Source organism: Psammomys obesus, unplaced genomic scaffold (assembly GCF_907164565.1).
Source record: "Psammomys obesus unplaced genomic scaffold, mPsaObe1.curated_primary_1811, whole genome shotgun sequence".
Classification (NCBI taxonomy): Eukaryota; Metazoa; Chordata; class Mammalia; order Rodentia; family Muridae; genus Psammomys; species Psammomys obesus.
The window spans coordinates 6,335,829-6,353,793 of record NW_026592710.1 but is presented as its reverse complement, the minus strand read 5'-3'; the positions used below and the strand labels follow the sequence as shown (position 1 = coordinate 6,353,793).

The 17,965-nt window shown below is 49.9% G+C and overlaps 1 protein-coding gene across 2 annotated transcripts in view; it reads left to right on the top strand.

Moving 5' to 3' along the window:
- Ctnnbip1 (catenin beta interacting protein 1) overlaps positions 1–15,812 on the top strand; it is a 47,527-nt gene extending 31,715 nt beyond the window's left edge. For both annotated transcript variants that reach the window (XM_055615301.1, XM_055615300.1), the window contains exon 4: positions 13,601–15,812. In XM_055615301.1, the coding sequence (XP_055471276.1) occupies positions 13,601–13,659 (59 nt within the window). In that variant the 3' untranslated portion in view covers positions 13,660–15,812. The remainder of the gene's footprint in view (positions 1–13,600) is intronic.
- Positions 15,813–17,965: the final 2,153 nt, after the last annotated feature.

Here is a 17,965-nt window from a genome sequence, read left to right as displayed (position 1 = left end):
CTTCCTTCCTTCCTTCCTTCCTTCCTTCCTTCCTTCCTTCCTTCCTTCCTTCCTTCCTTCCTCACTCACTGAGCAAGCACTGTCCCCAGTCTTCATGGTTTTTGTTTTGTTACTTATTTACTTTTTTTAAGCAGGACAACGTATTACCTGAGGACCTGGTATAAGAGAAATGGTTACATAATGTCACCACCGAAGGGATGAGGGGGATTGGGGCCTCTTATTGCTCTCTTGGTGTTCTGGCCCCTCTCTGGGCTCTTCCTGCCCTAGTGCCACACATGGTCCAGGGCACCTAGCAAGTACCAGGTATTCCAGGCCTCTGGTTTGCAAAGGCCACAGTGTAGCCATATTGCTGCATAGTTGCTATTGCTTTCTTTTGTAATTTTTTTCACAATTTACTCTAGTGTGTGTGCATGTGCACATGTCATGGGGCATATGTCAGAGGACAGCTTGTGGGAGTTGGCTCTCCCTCCCCCCATGTGTGCCCAGAGATGGAGCACCCCTTGTCAGGCTTGGCTGCATCTGGCTTTAGCCACTGAGCCATCTTGCTGGCCCCTAAGTTTTGCTTAAGATTTATTTTCTATTTTGATTCTATAGATATGTGTGCACAATGTCGGTGTGGGTATATGCATGTATGAGTGAAGCACTTTCGGGATGTTAGACATCGTGGAGCTGGAGTCACCCAACATGGGCACTGGGAACTAAGCTTGTGTCCTTTGCAAGCACCTTAACCACATGGGTGCTCTTAATTGCTGAGCCATCTCACCAGCCCCGACCCAGAGTCGGGGGGCGGTGCTCACTATTGTTTTATATGTTTGGTGCTTTGCCTGCATGTATGTTTATGCACCATATGCATACCTAATTCCTTCAGAGGCAAGAAGAGGGCATCTGATCTCTTGGAACTGCAGTTATAGGCTGCCGACTGGCTGCTGGGACTTAACCCCAGGTCCTCCAGAAGAGCGGCTAGTACTCCTAACCACTGAGTCATCTCTCCACCTTCTTGAGGCGCTTCTATATGGTTGGTTTTAGAGATGTGAAGCTCAGCTCAGTATGTGATTTGCTCCAGCCTCTCGAGTACTGGGGTTGCCCCTGAGTGCTGCCGTACCTGTGTGGATGCACGGTTTACTCCTGTGCTGTGCTTTGGGTGGGCCCTTATCCAGTGTCCTAGGGCTGATGAGGCTCATTTTCACAATGAACTTCCCTGTTCTTTCTCTGCCTAGGGCCTGCCCTGTCATAACCATTGTCAGAGTCTACTGAATCCAAGGGATTTCCAGGAAAGGACTGGGCTTTCTCGGGTCTTCCTGCTCTTCCCTGCAGAGTGACAGCTGCTTCAGGGTGCTACTGGAGGGCCTAAAATAGTTTCCTTGGTCTCATGATTAAACAGAACACTTATTACGATAGCTATGTTATGGAGACAACAGCAGGAACTAGGCACTTCAGAAGTGACCCAGTTCTGTAGTTACTCCACTTGACCCTTAAAGTGCCCTGAGGCCAAGGGCACTTTAAGGGTGAACTTCTCCATTTTTCCACCCAACATGTTAAGTTCTCTGGAACCCTTCCTCAGCACCGGTCAGTCTCTGTTCTTTCTTTTCCTTCTGTGCCCTCTCACACCCATCCCAGGCTCAGCTGGTACCTGGCTCTGACTCCCACAGCCCCATGCCGACCTTTGCTTTCTAAATCTGTGGTCACACAGTATCAGGAATCTGTAGGTAAAGGGTGTGTGCTTTGTTCACGTCACACATTCAGGCCCAGGGTAGGTATGTGTGCTTAGACCAGAGCCCCACGGAGGCTGAGCAGTCCTGAGTGGCTCTTCCTCTGGGCAGCAGCTTCTCTGTACCTTCCATGCTGAGCAGACCCTGCACTGCGGCTTCTGGATCCTCTCCCCATGCCTGGCTACTTCGGGGCTCCTCTAAAGGTCTCATGTGAAAACTCGGTGCTGAAATTAGAGTCAGCCCAGGGAGAATTCACTGTGGGACAGGAGGATCAGTCTCCGAACTTTAATCAACACTTCTTGAGAATTACCTGTAACCCAGAAACAAAGCTGAGTCAGAAGTCACATGGTCATACAGAAATCTGTGGGGATCTGGTTTGTAACTCCAGTTACTGAGACAGAAAAGGAACCCCAAAGAAGAGAGAAGAATGTCCTGAGGCGCAGGCAGGCTGCTCCTTCAGCATTCCAATTCTGCCTCCTGAAGGGCCACTTTATCCCAGCTTGGTGGTGCTGTTGTCTAAGCCTGAGAAGGCGTTAGAGCCCCTGATATGACTCAGGCTTCCTAAGACCCTGACCTGGGAGGGGAGCTGAGGGCTGCCATCCAGCAGTTGGACAGTTCCACATTAGCCTCTCATTACTGTAAGCCCAGCGTGGTGTCGGATGACAGCCCTGTCCTCCCTGAAGGACAAACAGTAGGCACATGTACAAACACATAAGAGCTTTTCATGTGCAGGTTCCCACGTGTGCCTAACTGGGAGTGGGGCCCCCCCAGGAAGCTAAAATGCAGGCTCCAGGGAGAGGTGGAGGGATGGCTCAGAGGTTAAGAGCAGTGCTTGCTTTTCCAGAGGTCCTGAGTTCAATTCCCAGCAATCACATGGTGGCCCACAACCATCTATAATGAGATCTGGTGCCTTCTTCCAGCATTTAGGTATACATGTAGGCAGAACATTGTTTACATAATAAAATCAATAAATCCTAAAAAAAAAAAAATGCATGCAGGGTCCAGGCCTTTCCTCAGCCCGGTGAATCACAGTACCTGCCAGGAGAGCCTGCCTTTTACCCAAAGCAGGGCATGGTGTTACACACCTGCAGTCCTCGAACTCAGGAGCTGGTGTCAGCCTGCTGCCTGGAGGGTAGCCTATAAAAGTGCAGGCTCCTGGGCACTTGCCTCCACTCAGTGAATCACAGAGACTGCCACAGGTGTGCCTAGGACCTGCATCATCACACCAGATAGGAAGAAGTTGGTCTGCTGTCTGGCTACTGTGGAAGCTGAGGTAGCGAGGTCACCTGAGTTTAGGCATTCCAGGCTAGCCTAGGGCAAGATTCAAAACTCTGTCTTGGAGATGAGGTAGAAGAAACAAACAAGCAACAACAGAACACTTCCAAGGAGATTCTGACACCCAGAGTGTAATTTGAGGATATGCAAGGTCCTTAGATCATCCCGAGCTCTTCGGAGGCAGCCCATGTCACCTCTACATGCTATCCCTGTAGTTTGAGTCTCTTGCTTAGGAGAGCAAAGGATTTATTTCATCTCACAGCTCACATAGGCCACTGTTGAGGGCTGTCAAGCAGGATCTCAAGGCAGGCCTGCTTGCCATTCCACACAGCATTATTTCTGACCTCAGCACTCACAGCCAAGGCGGCACAGCAGAGACCATGCCTGCTGACGCAGTCTCGGGCAGGCTTGTTCTTCTCCAGCTCAGGGCCGCCTGCCCAGGGAGTGATGCCTCCCATAGTGGGCTGGGCCCTCCTGGACAATCCCACGGGCCAGTCTGAGCTGGCAATCCTTCAATTGAGACTCCTTTCTGGGGTGCCTCTAAGCTGTATCCAATTGACAGTTGAAGCTAACTAGGACACCCTTTGTGACACAGGCAAATTTTCTAGTCTGGAAGAACTTATGTTTTGGGAAGACACTGGAAAATTTTAGTGAGAAGAATGAGCACCTGGAAAAGGACACTGTAAAGGTCCTGAATTCGTGCGTGCGTGCGTGTGTGTATGTGTGTGTGTGTGTGTGTTTTGCAGCTCAGCAGGGTGGGAGGGTAGGAGTGGGTGCAGAGGCCTCAGGGAATGCAGCTGGAATTTGACCCTACTGTTGTCCCTAAACATTATTCCTAGTGTGTTAGGATGAAGGGTTTGGTGCCGGTTACCATAGTGTGCAGATAAGTAAACTGAGGCTGGATGTGCAGGGAATTCTCTTGGAAGTCCCAGACGCCAGGTCCCAGACGCCAAGTCTTGCTACCGGGGTACACTGAGACTGCTGAAGCCGGGAAGGGCCTGTAGCTGTCTTCAGTAACCTCATTGGCCTGCTCTAGGAATCCACCTATGACAGCTCTGGCTGCTGGAGCCCAGTAGGCACCACTGTGCCTCCTGCTGCTATGTCCTTGGTGAATCAGAGCCCACTGTTCCCATAGCAACCCAAGTGTGGTGCCACCTTGGGTAAAAAGCATCTGCTGGGAACTTTGGGGTATCAAAGCGGAGGTGTGCAGAACACCTGGCTCATAGCCTTGGGCTGCTAAAAACAGGCCATGCTGCCCAGTGGGTGTTGGTTTATGTGGAAGGAAGCCCAGCACCGGGGGAGCTCCAGCCTCACTCCCTCAGAAGTTCTTCCCTTTTGCGGGCCTCTGGGGCCAGTTTTTCCAGGCAGTGATTCCCTAGAGCTGGTAGCTGAGGCATTGCAGTAAGTAGTAAGATAGCAGGCACTTGCTAACACTCAAGATACTGAGCTCATGACATGACAAGGTGATGCACCCAACTGGGGTGGCCAGGGAAGGGGTAGAGCGTCGGGGTGCAGATCACTGCCCCTGGGTCATTTGCTCCAGCGTGAACTGGCACCATCTGTGCTGAAGGTGTCTTACTGAGCCTGGGGCACTCAAGGCTCAGTGGGGGTGCTCCCTGGAGATTTGGTAGCACTTAATCAAAGTGCTACATTGGTGATGACTCATAAGGGGACTTCCCTCTATCAGCCTTGGGAATTTGGCTGCTGATTTAAATGAAAAAGATACTTGTTTTATTTTATTTTATGTGTATGAATGTTTTGCCTGCATTTTATCTGTGTACCACTTGGATGTCTGGTGCTCACAGAGGTCAGGAGAGGCCATTGGAGCCCTGGATCTAGAATTACCAATGATTTTGAGCCACCAAGTGGGTGCTGGAAACCAAACTGTGGTCTCTGCAACAACAAGTATTAACCACTGAGCCATCTCTCCAGGCCCTGGTTCTGCTATGTTTCACATGCTAGGCCAGCTGGTCCACAAGCTTCTGGGCAACTCTCCTGTCTCCGTCCATCTCACACAGGCGTGCTGGGACTGCAGATGCGCACACACACACCCTTGCTGGTGCTACTCCTTCTACTCCTTAACTCTATTTTATTTTTAATGCCTTTCTCCCCTCTCCACCCCGACCCCTTCCAATAACCCAGTACCAGATAGGAGAGAAAGGTTAGTGGGGAGAGAAGTGGAGTTCTCTTTAGCTGCTTCCTGCTGGTTAGGGTCATAGGGTTCCTTGGGGCAAGTCCAAGCTTCATTTTAGGATATCTCCAACTTCTCATCCACCTGTATCTGCAGCAACCAGAAGCAGCAGGGGTGGACACTAGCATCCTTCTTCTTTCTCGGAGCTCCCTTTTGCTCTCTGGGCTTTGGCTTTTATTCTCTCTCAGAGTCCTCAAATTTACACTATCTGCAGCCCCTCTGAGAGCCTGTATCCAGCAAATAGTTTGCTGCTGTGGACATTCTGAATCAGTCCCATATCCCACACCTCAGATCAAAACAAAAACATGTTCACATCCACAACACATCCTCCTCCTTTACAAGGCTCAGGGATTCAGCCTAAGTCACCATATTGCCAGCCTTCCATCTGATTTTTTGAAATAAGGTCTCTAACTGAGTCTGGAGTTTACCAATTGGCTAAACCATCTGGTCAATGAGCCCCAAGGATCTTCATATCTCTGTACAACGTAGTATGAAGGTTTCAGACATACTCTGCCATGTCGAATTTTTACATGGGTGCTGGGCATCTAAACATGCTTCCTGCTTATACAGCAGGCACTTTACCTATTGAACCATCTCCCCGCCCCCAGGTCTCTAATCTTGTATTTTGGTTAGGTAGGTGTAAGGTTTCATAGGAGTACTGGCGATGCTGGCACCTAACCCTAGAATGTCTCAAGCTGGACTAGTCCTGAGACACCTATGCCAGTAAGGGGGACTATGACCTCAAGGATGGCAGAGCCAAGGCCTCGTCTCCAGGGCTCATGTATCATGGAGGCTGGGCCTTGAGGATTTGGGTCATATGGTGTCTGACTGTGGCTGGTGCTGCTTCTGAGTTCCCCTTCTCCCCAGTGCCATCCACATAGAGCTGTGCCCATCCTGGTCTGTGGGGTCTTTGGGGCTTACAGGAGACTTCCAAGTTCAAAGTCAGCCTAGGCTATGTACACTGAACCTGACTTAAGTTACAACAAAAAGTAGCAAGAGTGATTCTCATTCAACTTCAGGAGACTGTCTTCAAACCACATTATCCATGCCATGATCTGGTTTGGGTGTGAGCGCTGGCTTGAGACAGAGCCTGGCTTCCAACACTGCTGGTGTGAATTCATCCCCAGCTCACAAACAGACCAGTGACCCCATTGTCTGGCTCCCGCCTCCAGCCAGGGGCCAGCTTCCCTATTTCTATGCTTCTGCATATTTGTCATTTTTCTCTCCCCAGTCACTTGACTAGCTCCATTAAAGGGCCAACGCTGGCACTGGGTGTGGGATGGAAGGACCAGTGGGCGCCTGCCCCACCCTGTTCAGAAAGCTGAGCCGCAGGCCTCAGTTCGTTCTCTCTCTTTCTTTCTCTCTTTCTCTCTTTCTTTCTTTCTTTCTTTCTTTCTTTTTCTTTCTTTCTTTCTTTCTTTCTTTCTTTCTTTCTTCTCTCTCTCTGTTTCTTTCTTTTTCTCTTCCTTCCTTTCTTTCCTTTTTGCTTGCTTGCTTTCTCTCTCTCTTAAAAAACGATTTATTCACTTTATATCCTGATTGCAGCCCCTTCTTCTCTCATCCCCCCTTTACATACCCCTCCCCCATTCTCCCCTCTCCTCCTCAGAGAAGGGGATTTCCCCTATGGGTACCAACCTGCCCTGGCTCATTAAGTCACAGCAGAACTAGGTGCATCCTCTCCCCCTGAGACCAGACCAGGTAGGCCACTTATGGGAATGGGATCCAAAGGGAGGCATCAGAGTCAGAGAGGCCCCTGCTTCAGTTGTTGTGGAGTCCGTATGAAGACCAAGCCGCGCATCTGCTACACATGTGCAAGGGGCCCAGGACCAGCCCATGCACGCTCTTTGGCAGGTGGTTCAGTCTCTGAACCACTTCCGTGGGCCCAGGTTAGTTGACTCTGTAGGTCTTCTTGTGGAGTCCTTGACCGCTCTGGCTCCCTCAGTTGTTCCCCCAGCTCTTCCAGAGGACTCCCCCAGGCTCTAATGTTTGTCTGTGGGTCCCTGCTTCTGTTCCCTCAGCCCTGCTTTCTAGATGGGCGAGCCACAGTAGTAGAGAGGGAGGAGAGAGGACACTAGGAGGTCCATGTTGAATTTCCCCCAGGCATCTCAGGCTGCAGGGTCTTGGTTCCATTCTCACAGCAACACAGAGAGATTGGTCCAGGCTTTGACTGAGGCTTGGCATTCCTCAGTGCTCTGGATGACCAGAGCCCGTTTCCCTTCTCTTAAGAAAAATATCAAGGTGCCCTGTGTAGTCAAAGGTAAGGGCTCTGGAGTCTAGGTCTCTAATTCAGTCAACTGCTTCATGGTCTATGACTGAGAACAACACTAGCCCCAGATCACATACCATGTGCACCTTTGGGGAAACAAAGATCAGGACTGGACTCATTACTCAGCTGCAGACTGCTTACCAGCATTCCTGAGGCCTTGGCTTGATCCCCAGTACTACCCCAAACTGGGTATGAGATACACACCTGTAATCTCAGCACTTGGGAACTGCAGATATGAGGGTCAGGGAATGAAAGTCATCTTGACTACACAGTGGGTTCAAGGCTAGCCTGGGCTTTGTGAGACTGTTTCATACCCTCACCCCACGCCCAGTCTCTGTGGTGCTAAAGATGCTGAAGAAGACCACAGCTGTCTGGGCAGCAAGACACAGGGCAACAAGACACTGTTTCAGAATGGCCACCAGAAATGTGGGGCTGGAACAGGAAGGCTTTGTCTGATGGTCCACTTTCTGTCCCTTCAGTCCTGCCTCTCCTATTCATGTGTGTGAAGCAGTGTGGTTCTGTGCTCTGCTTCCTCCTGGGAACTTTGACCTGTGTTTCCAGAATGATGCAGAGCTCTCATGAGCTTGCTGACCACGCCTGTAACCCCAGCACTCAGAAGACAGAGGCACAAGGAGCTCGAGGCCAGCCTGGGTTAGGTAGTGAGACCCTGTCTCCAAGAAAAGGGAGTTAAGCTGAAGGCGTGGCTCAATGGTGGTCTAGCCCATGCTTCCTGTGCCCTTCGTTTATTTAACCCATCACTGAAAGGGGTGTGAGTGGGTAGGTAACACATCTCAAGTTGTTTGTTTGTTCGTTTGAGTGGTAAGAGTGAAGGGCCTAGCAGAGGTGGTGTATGCCTGTAGTCCTGACACAGAGGCACAGAGTGAGTTCTAGGACAGCTAGCTACACTGAGAAACTCTGTCTTGAAAAACCAAACCAAAACAAAAACAATGAAAAAAAGGAAGACTGTAAGGCCTGGGTGCTTCTCCTGGGACTGGCATGATGGAAGGAGTGACTAGACTCCTGCAAATGTCTTCTGACCTCCACATGCACTGTAGAACACATGCATTCTCACCCATACAGTGAATGAATAAATGTAATGTTCCTAGGGCTCAGTGGTTAGGAGCACTGGCTGCTCTTCCAGAGGTCCTGAGTTCAAGTCCCAGCAACCACATGGTGGCTCACAACCGTCTATACTGGAATCTGATGCCCTCTCCTGGCGTGCAGATGTACATGCAGATAGAGCACTCACACACATAAAATGAATGATAAATCTTTTTTAAAAAATTGTTCCTAAATGTAGTATCATTGATGAATGATACTGTCAATGAAATTATTTCATTCTCAGATTGTTCATTGCTAGTATATGCAGATAGAATTGCACATGGTCTTATATCCCACACCTTTCTCATATTTACTAGCTCTGATAGCTTTTTAGTAAGTAGAAATTGCAGTCTGTGTCAGGATTATAGCATCCATGGTTTAGTTCCTTCTTTCTAACGTGCATGCTACTTATTTCATTATTTATTTTTGCCTAATTGCCCAGGAATGAAACTTGAGAACAATCTAGAGAAGCCAGGTGTGGTGTCACATGCCTGAAATGACAATACCAGTGGAGATCAGGCAACAGGCTTATCAGTCAGAGGCAAGTCTGGGCTACAAGAGACCCTGTCTCTAATGTCCAGAGCAAAACAAAAATCACTTTCAGTAGAAATGGTGAGAGCAGACAGACCTTTTCTTGCTCCCATCCATCGTGCTGCGGTGGGCTTTAGCCATGTGATATGGTGGCAGCTGTGGGGCTCTCATGGGTGCCTCTTATCCTGTCTGATGCTTCTTCTATCGTTAGGGATGTTGGACTCTGTCAGTGTCTATTAAGGGGATTGTGTGGGTTTTGCCCTTTGTTCTGTTTATAGACCATGTTACACCAACTGATTTTCAGATGTTAAGCTAACCTTGCATTCCTAGAATAAATCTCATTTGGTCTAGAAATATGGTCTCTTTTTATATGTTGCTCTACGCAGTTTGTTAGCATTTTGTTGAGCATGTTTGTCTGTGTTCATAGGAGGTTCACATTTGTGATCCCGTGTGCACATGTGCGTGTGTGCTCATATGTGTGAATTATCTGGCTTCAGTAGTCTTATTGTTCAGGTTGTTAGAGAAGATGTTAGAGCACCTGAGTAGCTCTGTCTACCTTGGCTCACATTCATCTGATGGAAAGCAGTGAACAGATGCTCTGAGCGCAAGTCCTGGGAAGACAGAGCCTTACCCATAAGATGGATTGCTGGCCTGGAGGTAGAGGATGAGCACGTATAGGAGGAAGAGAGTGCCTGCAGGATCTGCGGTGCCCCTTCTAGCCACAATGTGGCTAGAGCCATGATGTCAAACTGAGCATCTCCCCCTTCCTTCTTGTTTGCTGATCAAAAAGATCAGATTCCAGAGAAGGCAGGTTGCTCCTCAGTTTCCAACTGAATGATGAGTACCTGGCCCACTAGTGACATGGACAGGTCAGAGGATGCGCTGTCTTCTCTTTGACTTCAAAGGAAGGAAGGTCCTCGTGGTCAGCAAGTCCTTCAGGAGCAGGAGAGGGTGCAGGATGGGTTGTGCCTCTGGGGACTCCTTCTGCAGCCCCCTCAACAGAACAGAGGCTCTGAAATAAGGCCCGTGGGTTCCCAGTCAGGGAGGACATGACCAGCTGGTACTGTGGGAGGGTAAAATTCTCACAAAGCTTTTGCTCTAGTGTCTTGTTACACACTTATCAGAGTAACTTGTGACCTTGAGAAGGTCACTGTCCTGGTTAGTGTTTATCATTGCTATTATGACACACCAGGACCAAAGCAACCTGGGAGGAAAGGGTTTGTCTCACCCACAGCTCCAGATCACTGTTCATCATCAAAAGCAGTGAGAGCAGGGACTCAAGTAGGGCAGGAGCCTGGAGGCAGGAGCTGAGGCAGAGGCCGTGAGAGGTGCTGCTTACTGGCTCACTCCTCATGGCTTACTCAGCCTGCTTTTTTACAGAACCCAGGACCACAAGCCCAGGGATGGCCCCACCCACAATAGACAGGACCCTCCCCATCAATCACTTATTAAGAAAACGCCCCACAGCGTTTCCTACAGTCTTAGTAGAGACATTTTCTCAATTGCGGTTCTTTCAGATAACTTCAGCGTGAGTCAGGTTGACGTAACACCGGCCAGCACAGTTCCTGTCTTCATAGGACAGGACATGCACCCACTGCGCAGTCTGCGGGGCCCAGTGACGGGGATTTGAGTTGCTTTAAGGAGCTGGGGATCCATTTCCTCTGCAAGCTCACCATTCCCTCTTGGGGATCCAGTGCTATTTTTGTGCCTGCAGCTCTCCGAAGAGGCCCAAGGTCCCTGTGAGGAAGCCCAGGAGGCACATGAGGAGGGAAGAGACTGGGTTGTCACCATTCATTACCACAGAACCATTCATTACCATCTTCTGCTGACACCTCCCCGGCACAGTCTGGTTTCGACCCCCTCAGGCCTAGCAAGCCAGAGGGTAGCCCTCAGAGAACCCAGCATCTGTTAGTTCCCAGCTCAGCCACCATGCAGGGTATGACGTAATCCTGGAGTCTGGTTGCTGCGACAATCCTGCCTGCGGTGATGGTGCTTGGTCCCAGGACCGGAGCGAGAACAGAATGTTTCTGAGCACACAGAAAGGATTTGTAGGACTTCTCAAGCAAGAAGCCTGATAGCTCTGCTCCTTTCTGGAGGCTTGTCTTTCTTTCCAAGAATGCTGATGAGTACAGAATCCCAGAGGCAGAACAGGGCAGGGGCGGGAGATAGATTCCCTTTGCTCCATTGTGAAGGCAGGACTTCTGGATGTCACGTGTTCATATGGGGCCCTCCCCCCTTCTGCAGCACCACCTGAGCTACCTTCTGGCTCCTCCAGGCAGCAAGGTGTGCAGGAAGCCCTCCCTGTGGTTCGGACAGGGGTGGCCAACACTGTGTTGACTCTGGTCCAAGTGCCAGAAGCCATGTTGCACCCCACCCCCACCCAGCCCAATCCATGGTGGCCTTTCCCTTCCCTGCTGTTCCACCTGCCTCTTCCAGGGAGACAGCCTCCAATAGTGCAGCAGGGAAGCATGCCAGGAAGGCCACAGGCGGCCTGACTGTTACTGTGTAGGGAAAATGCTGGGCCACCCTTTAGAAAAGGTGGACAGACAGTGGGACTAGGGGACAGCTTGAGTAGGTTAGCATTCTCAGCTCCTTTCCTCCTTCCCTTTCCACTTCTGGCCAAATGTCAGAGCCTGTTTTAGGGAAAACAAGATAAAGGGAGTTATTTCATGAGTGGCTAGACTAGAATCTCAAATTCAGGATTAAGAAATTCAGGATTAAGAAAAGCCATAAGAAGCTGGGTGGGGGTAGCACACGCCTTTAATCCCAGCATTCTGGTGGCAGAGGCAAGTGGATTTCTGTGAGTTCAAGGCCAGCCTGGTCTACAAAGGACAGCCAGGGCTATACAGAGAAATCTGTCCCTCACCCCCCCCCTCCAAAAAAAGAAAAGAAAAGAAAAGAAAAACCATAGGGAATGGGCATTGTGCATTTGTGTCAAGCCTGGCACGCAGCAAGCTGGAAACAGGCATGGCCACGCTCCTCAGAACAGGGGCTGGGTTCGATCAAAGGGAAGCTGCTGCAAAGATGAACAGTTTCTGAATTCATAATGGCTGGCTCGGTGTGTAAAAGTGCTTGTCACCAAGCTTGACCCCCGGAATTTGATCTCCAGAGCCAATGTAAAGGAAGAAGGAAAGAACCAACTCCATAGGGTTGTCACGTGACCTTTCCACACATGCACTGGTGTGTTGCTCCCATAAAAGACAATAATAAACACTTTCTCAATTATTTGATTTTCAATAAAAAATGACTATGAGCTTCAGGCATGGTGCCACTTGGCTTTAATCCCAGCACTCAGGAGGCAGAGACTGGCGGATCTCTTGAGTTTGAGGCCAGCCTGCTCTACAGAGCGAGTTCCAGAAAAGCCAGGGCTGTTACACAAGAAAACCCTGTCTCAAAAGAAACAGTGTATGTGTGTGTGTGTGTGTGTGTGTGTGTGTGTGTGTGTGTGTGTGTGTTAGTTGGCCTGTGGTACCCATGGAGGTCAGAAGAGAGTGTTAGATCCCTTGGAACTAGGGTTATAGATGGTTGTGAGCCAGCTTGTAGGTTCTGGGAGCTGATTCTAGGTTTTCTGAAAGAGCAACAACTACTCTTTTTTTTTTTTTTTTTTTTTAAAGATTTATTTATTTTGGGGGCTGGAGAGATGGCTCAGAGGTTAGGAGCACTGACTGTTCTTCCAAAGGTCCTGAGTTCAGTTCCCAGCAACCACATGGTGGCTCACAACCATCTATAATGAGATCTGATGCAGGTGCACATGAAGAATGTATACATAATGAATAAATAAATATTTTAAAAAATTTTTGATTTATTTATTTATTTATTTATTATTTACACAGCATTCTTCCTGCCCACCAAAAGGGGGCATCAGAGCTCACTATAGATGGTTGTGAGCCACCTTGTGGTTGCTGGGAATTGAACTCAGGACCTCTGGAAGGGTGCTCTTAATGAGCCATCTCTCCAGCTCCAAGATCTAAACTTGATAAGAGAGAGAGGTTCCCACTACTTTCCATCCTAATGTGGTGCTCATAGAACATGAGCAGAGCAGATGTTCTAGGATCAAAGACCTGTCTCACCTTTTAGCCCTGTGGCCTTGGACAAGCCTTTGGGCCTCATCCTGAAGCCTTGCACCAGGATGGGATCACTGCTATGTCCCCAGCTTCGCTGTAGGAAGACAAGAGAGAAGATGGGCTTAGTTAGACGTCACATGCCTCAGCTGGCCCTGAACTCACCGTGTAGCCAAGGGTGACTCCGAACTTCTGATCCCTTGCTTTCACATCCTGAGAGGGGACCGAGGCATGTAACATCCGCCGGTTCATGCGGTGCTAGAGCCGAAACCCCCTGGGGGTGGGGGTGCATACAAGACAAGCGCCCAGCAACTTACACCCCTGGCCCCTTTGACTCACTTGGCAATCAGCATCATTATGCCAGGGCTTCGGGAAGATGCGGGGCGGTGCTCCACAGCCCCAAGGGTGAGCACAGCCTTGCCTTCGTACCAGAAGCCATCAGCAATTCTTGTCCCCTGGTCTGCAGGTGCAGAGGACGTGGTAATGGCGTTTTCTAGGTCGGAGACAGAAGACCGGAGGCAGTAGCTGAAAACCCCTTGGAACACCCCGGAAGCCACCGATGGCCAAGAGATCGGCGTGGCTCCTTCGCCGGTTGAGTGGTAGCAAACCACCTTCTTCCCTCTCTCTGCCCCCTCGCCCACCAGACCCTCCCCACCCCAGCCACTCAGCAGGGCTGGCATCAAGGGAGATGCCAGTGGTGGCTTGTGATTGGTTTGAAGGGATGGACTTGTGATTGGCTGCAGGAAGAAACCTTTTTATTTTTAAATCTTGACCAACGGAAACCTTTTATTTTTATTTTTGACTCTTTATTTTTTTAAAAATTTGCGCCTCGGTATCTGGCTTCCCCCCTGAAGCTCTCCGAGCTCTGGTGCTTTATTTAGGTCGTTTTCTTAGGAATGTGAAGAGGCCCAATTGGCTGCTTAAACTGGAGAAAGATTGTGATTGGCTGGCTAGTGGGAACGTGGTCTTTTCTTTGATTGGCTGCAGGTGTTCTGCTCCTATCATCAACTTCCTCTGTTCTGAATGCAGAAAACAGGGTTTGGGATATTGATTGTTATATTTGACTTAAAAAAAAAAAAAGAAGAAGAAGAAGAAAGAAAACAAATGAGCTTTGCAATATTTATTACACAAAGAGCTTGCTGCTGCCTTCACATACTGGGTTGGTGTTTGGATTTGACTGGCATTCAGTGTGTGGGTTTTGTTTCCCATTGGCTCACCCCTAACTCCCGTTGCCATGGCCTGACTTCCACTCTGCTGCTTATTTGAGGCCTGAGGGTATACCTGGAGATTGCATGTGCTTTAATGACCACACCTGCCTCCACCAGCGAAGGGACCCTAGGGACCCTGAGCAGGGTCCACAGCTGAAAAACAGGGCCCCTAAGGAGCTTTGTGTTGTCGTGAGCCAGCAGCCCAGAGCTCAGGGGTGACCAGGAGGCAGGATTTATGTATGCAATCCTAAGAGTTGGCAGCCAGCCAGTTTCCTGGGGCGAGAATGGGTTGTGCAGACTTCTCCAGAATGCTGGCTAGCAGCTCCATCCTCTTTGTCAGGCCCTGTGTCCCACTATCTCAGATTTTGGCATCACCAGATCCTGAAGATTATGAGGGGTCTTTACCAGAGCCTTGAACCTAATCAGATATACCCCAGTTTCACTCCCAGAACCCCAGAGACTGCAAGCTTGGCTCCAGGCACAACCTAGCCAGGCTTCCCAGGTCCATTGCAGGGGCAGTAGGCCCTGGGAAACAGGTGTCTTTTACCTGAGCCCGAGCCCCTGATGTATTGTATCTTCCCACGTCCACCTATGGCTTATGTATGAAAAGCCACCAGGAATAGCAGCTAGACTTTCCCACAGTGGGCCACAGGCTAGCCCACAGGTCCAGCCCGAGGGCCACATGAGCAGAAGGGTCTGGGTCATCTCCCCAACCCCTGCCACCCCCACCACGCCTTCCCTGGGAGTTAGGGAAATGGTTAATGACCGGTGTCCCTTTCTTGTCCTGGGTACCATGAGGCAGAAAACTCTTGGAGCCTTTTTCCCCTTTTTGGGGCTCAGGGATTGTGCAGGAGCCCAGGGCCAGCATGCCTTGAGACCGAGCGCTGGGACACCTCCCTCCCTGGTAGCAGATGATCTGCACTAACCAGCCTTGTTCCAGGAGGAGAATTCGAGTGCCCTGTCCTCCAGCACTGGGCCTGTGAGATGGCAGTAACATGCCAAGGCCATTGAGCTCCAGGAAGCAAGGACAATGGAGAGTCAGCTACGCCAACCCCGGCCTGACCAGCAAGAGCCTGAGAGGAGAGCATCGTTCCTGAAGAGCAACAGTGTGTGTGTGCGGGCACAGTATGAGTTCACACACCTACAGACACATGCCTGCTCTGCCAGCTCGGCATGGCCTGAGTGAGGCCCTGGGCAGAGATGGGGTTTTTCGGTCTCTCCGCACTCGGGTGATTACATCTAAAGTCAGGTGTTCCCTGCCTCAGTTGGTTCCTGTGACTCCCGGGAGGCGAGCCCTGGTGTTGGCATATGCTCTATCCTAGCAGTGGTTCTCAGCTCCCAACTGAGCCATGGCCAGGCTCAGCCTCCGAGAAGAACAGTGCAAGTGTCACCGTAGCTTCTTGTTCTAACTGAAAGTCTATCTAATGGAGAAAAACTAACAATAAAGGTTTTTCATAGCTTGGTGGGTAAGCAGAGCTGGTTTCTTTCTCAAAGCTACCACTGCTGGAGCTCTTCTCCGGGGAGGAGAGACAGCAGCCTCAAGCTTGGTCAGTGATTGCGGCCTGGGCTGGGGATGTGGCTCAGTTGGTAGTGCTTACTTGGCATGCCCGAAGCCCAGGGTTTCTTCACTTAAACCAACTGTGGCAACACATGCCTGTGATCCCAGTATTCATGAGGCTGAGGCAGGAGGATTGAGGTGAGTCCAGGGTCAGCCTGGGCTGCAGTGATACCCTGTCTTGAAAAGGAAAAGAAAAGAGAAAAAGAGCTGGCCATATGCACACATATGTGTGATCTTGTAAGGTGAGAGAGGAGAATCGGGCTCTCCATCACCTTCCCATATAGTTAGTCCAGATCAGTCTGGACTACAGGAGACTGTAGTAGTCCAGTCAAAAGGGGAGGGGAGTGTGGTGGTGCACACCTTTAATCCCAGCACTCAGGAGGCAGAGCTTGATGGATCTCTGCGAGTTTGAGGACAGCCTGCTCTACATAAATAATTCCAGGACAGCCAGGGCTACATATTGAGACACTGTCTCACAAACAGGGGAGGGGCACTGGGGATATAGCTCAGTTTATACTGGGCTTGCCTAGCACGGTATCAAGTCCCTAGGTTTGATTCCCACCCAGCACCATCTAAGCCAGGTGTGTTGGCCACAATCCCAGCACTCAGGCCTCAGAGGCAGGAGGACCAGGGAGACAAGCCTGCAGAGGCGGTTTGAGGCCGAGCTGGGTTCCATGAGATCTGACTCAAAAAACAACAAACCACTCTATTTTAGGCCTGCATCCGTCCTCTTTTTTCAAAGGATTTCCACATCTGTCTAAGGAGAGGTCCACAGGAAGCAAGAAGCAAGCAGGGGTGTGGGGTAAGGGGTGAGTTTCAGACTGTAGAGATTCTATGTATTATCCAGGATCCTGTCCCACTGAAGTCAGTGATCCCCATTTCATGCTGACTCTAGGCGGTCCATCAGAGTGTACTGACATTGACCATTCATCCCTCCATCATCCCAGCAGATGGAGAGAGGGGAAAGAGCTTTGTGTGGTTAAACTTACTACGTAGCTGGAGATGACCTTGAATTTCTGACCCTTCTGTTTAGTCTTCCCAAACACTGGGATTTCAGGTGTACATCACCATACCTGATGGAAATACAGCGATATTTAGCCACCTGTCCAGTTTTGGAAGCACTTCCTGGAAATCTTCATCCTCTGTAATCTCACGTTAGGTCCTCTTCCCACCATTTTATTTACACAGACTCATTGCTTCCATTTCCTTTTCAAACACTTTGCTTGAGGGGCTGGAGAGATGGCGTAGTGGTTGATAGGGCTTACTCTTCCAGGGGACCCGAACAGTTTCCAGCGACCTCTCCTTATCAAATAGTGCACAATGCCGTAACTCCAGGGTATCCAGTCTGCATGTCTGCACCCATACACACAATTTAAAATAAATATACTTTGATTTTTTTTTCTCTGGACTCTGGATGCTACAAGCTTTTTTGGTTTTGTTTTGCTGTTAGACAGGGTCTCACTGTATAGCTCTGGCTGGCCTAGCCTGGAACTTGCTGTGTAGACCAGACTGCCCTCAAACAGTGCTCCCCCTGCCTCCTGAGTCCTGGGATTAAAGACATGAACCACGAAGGCCCAGCTGCTACAGGATTTCTAGACAGCATAGTCATAGGGAGCATTGAATCTTGCTGTTGAGCTGGGAGTGTGTATTGCCAGCCAGTCCAGAGGCTGAAGCAAGAAAATCACTTACGCCTAGGAGTTCAAGGCAAAATAATACTACAAAACAAAAGTTGAAAGACATATTTTGAAGTCCCAAAGCCTGTATTGTGGCCGGACTCATCTCAGGAAAAGACTTGTCTGGTAGTGACAAGTGCTGCATCTGGGAGCTCACCTCACTGCGGGTGAGCCCTTCCCACTTGAAGTGACTTGTTATCCTCACGTCGGCTTGGTCTGTCCATCTCGGGACCTCCTGGTCCATAAGGGAGGACCATAAGTTTGTCGTCATAGTAAAGGGGCTAGATAAGCAGCTGGGCACAGCATTGCAAACCAGCGTAAGGTTAACCAAGCTTACATAAGAGGCGTCTGGTCCAGGGCTCAGACTGTAAAAATATAGACTCTTAAGTCAT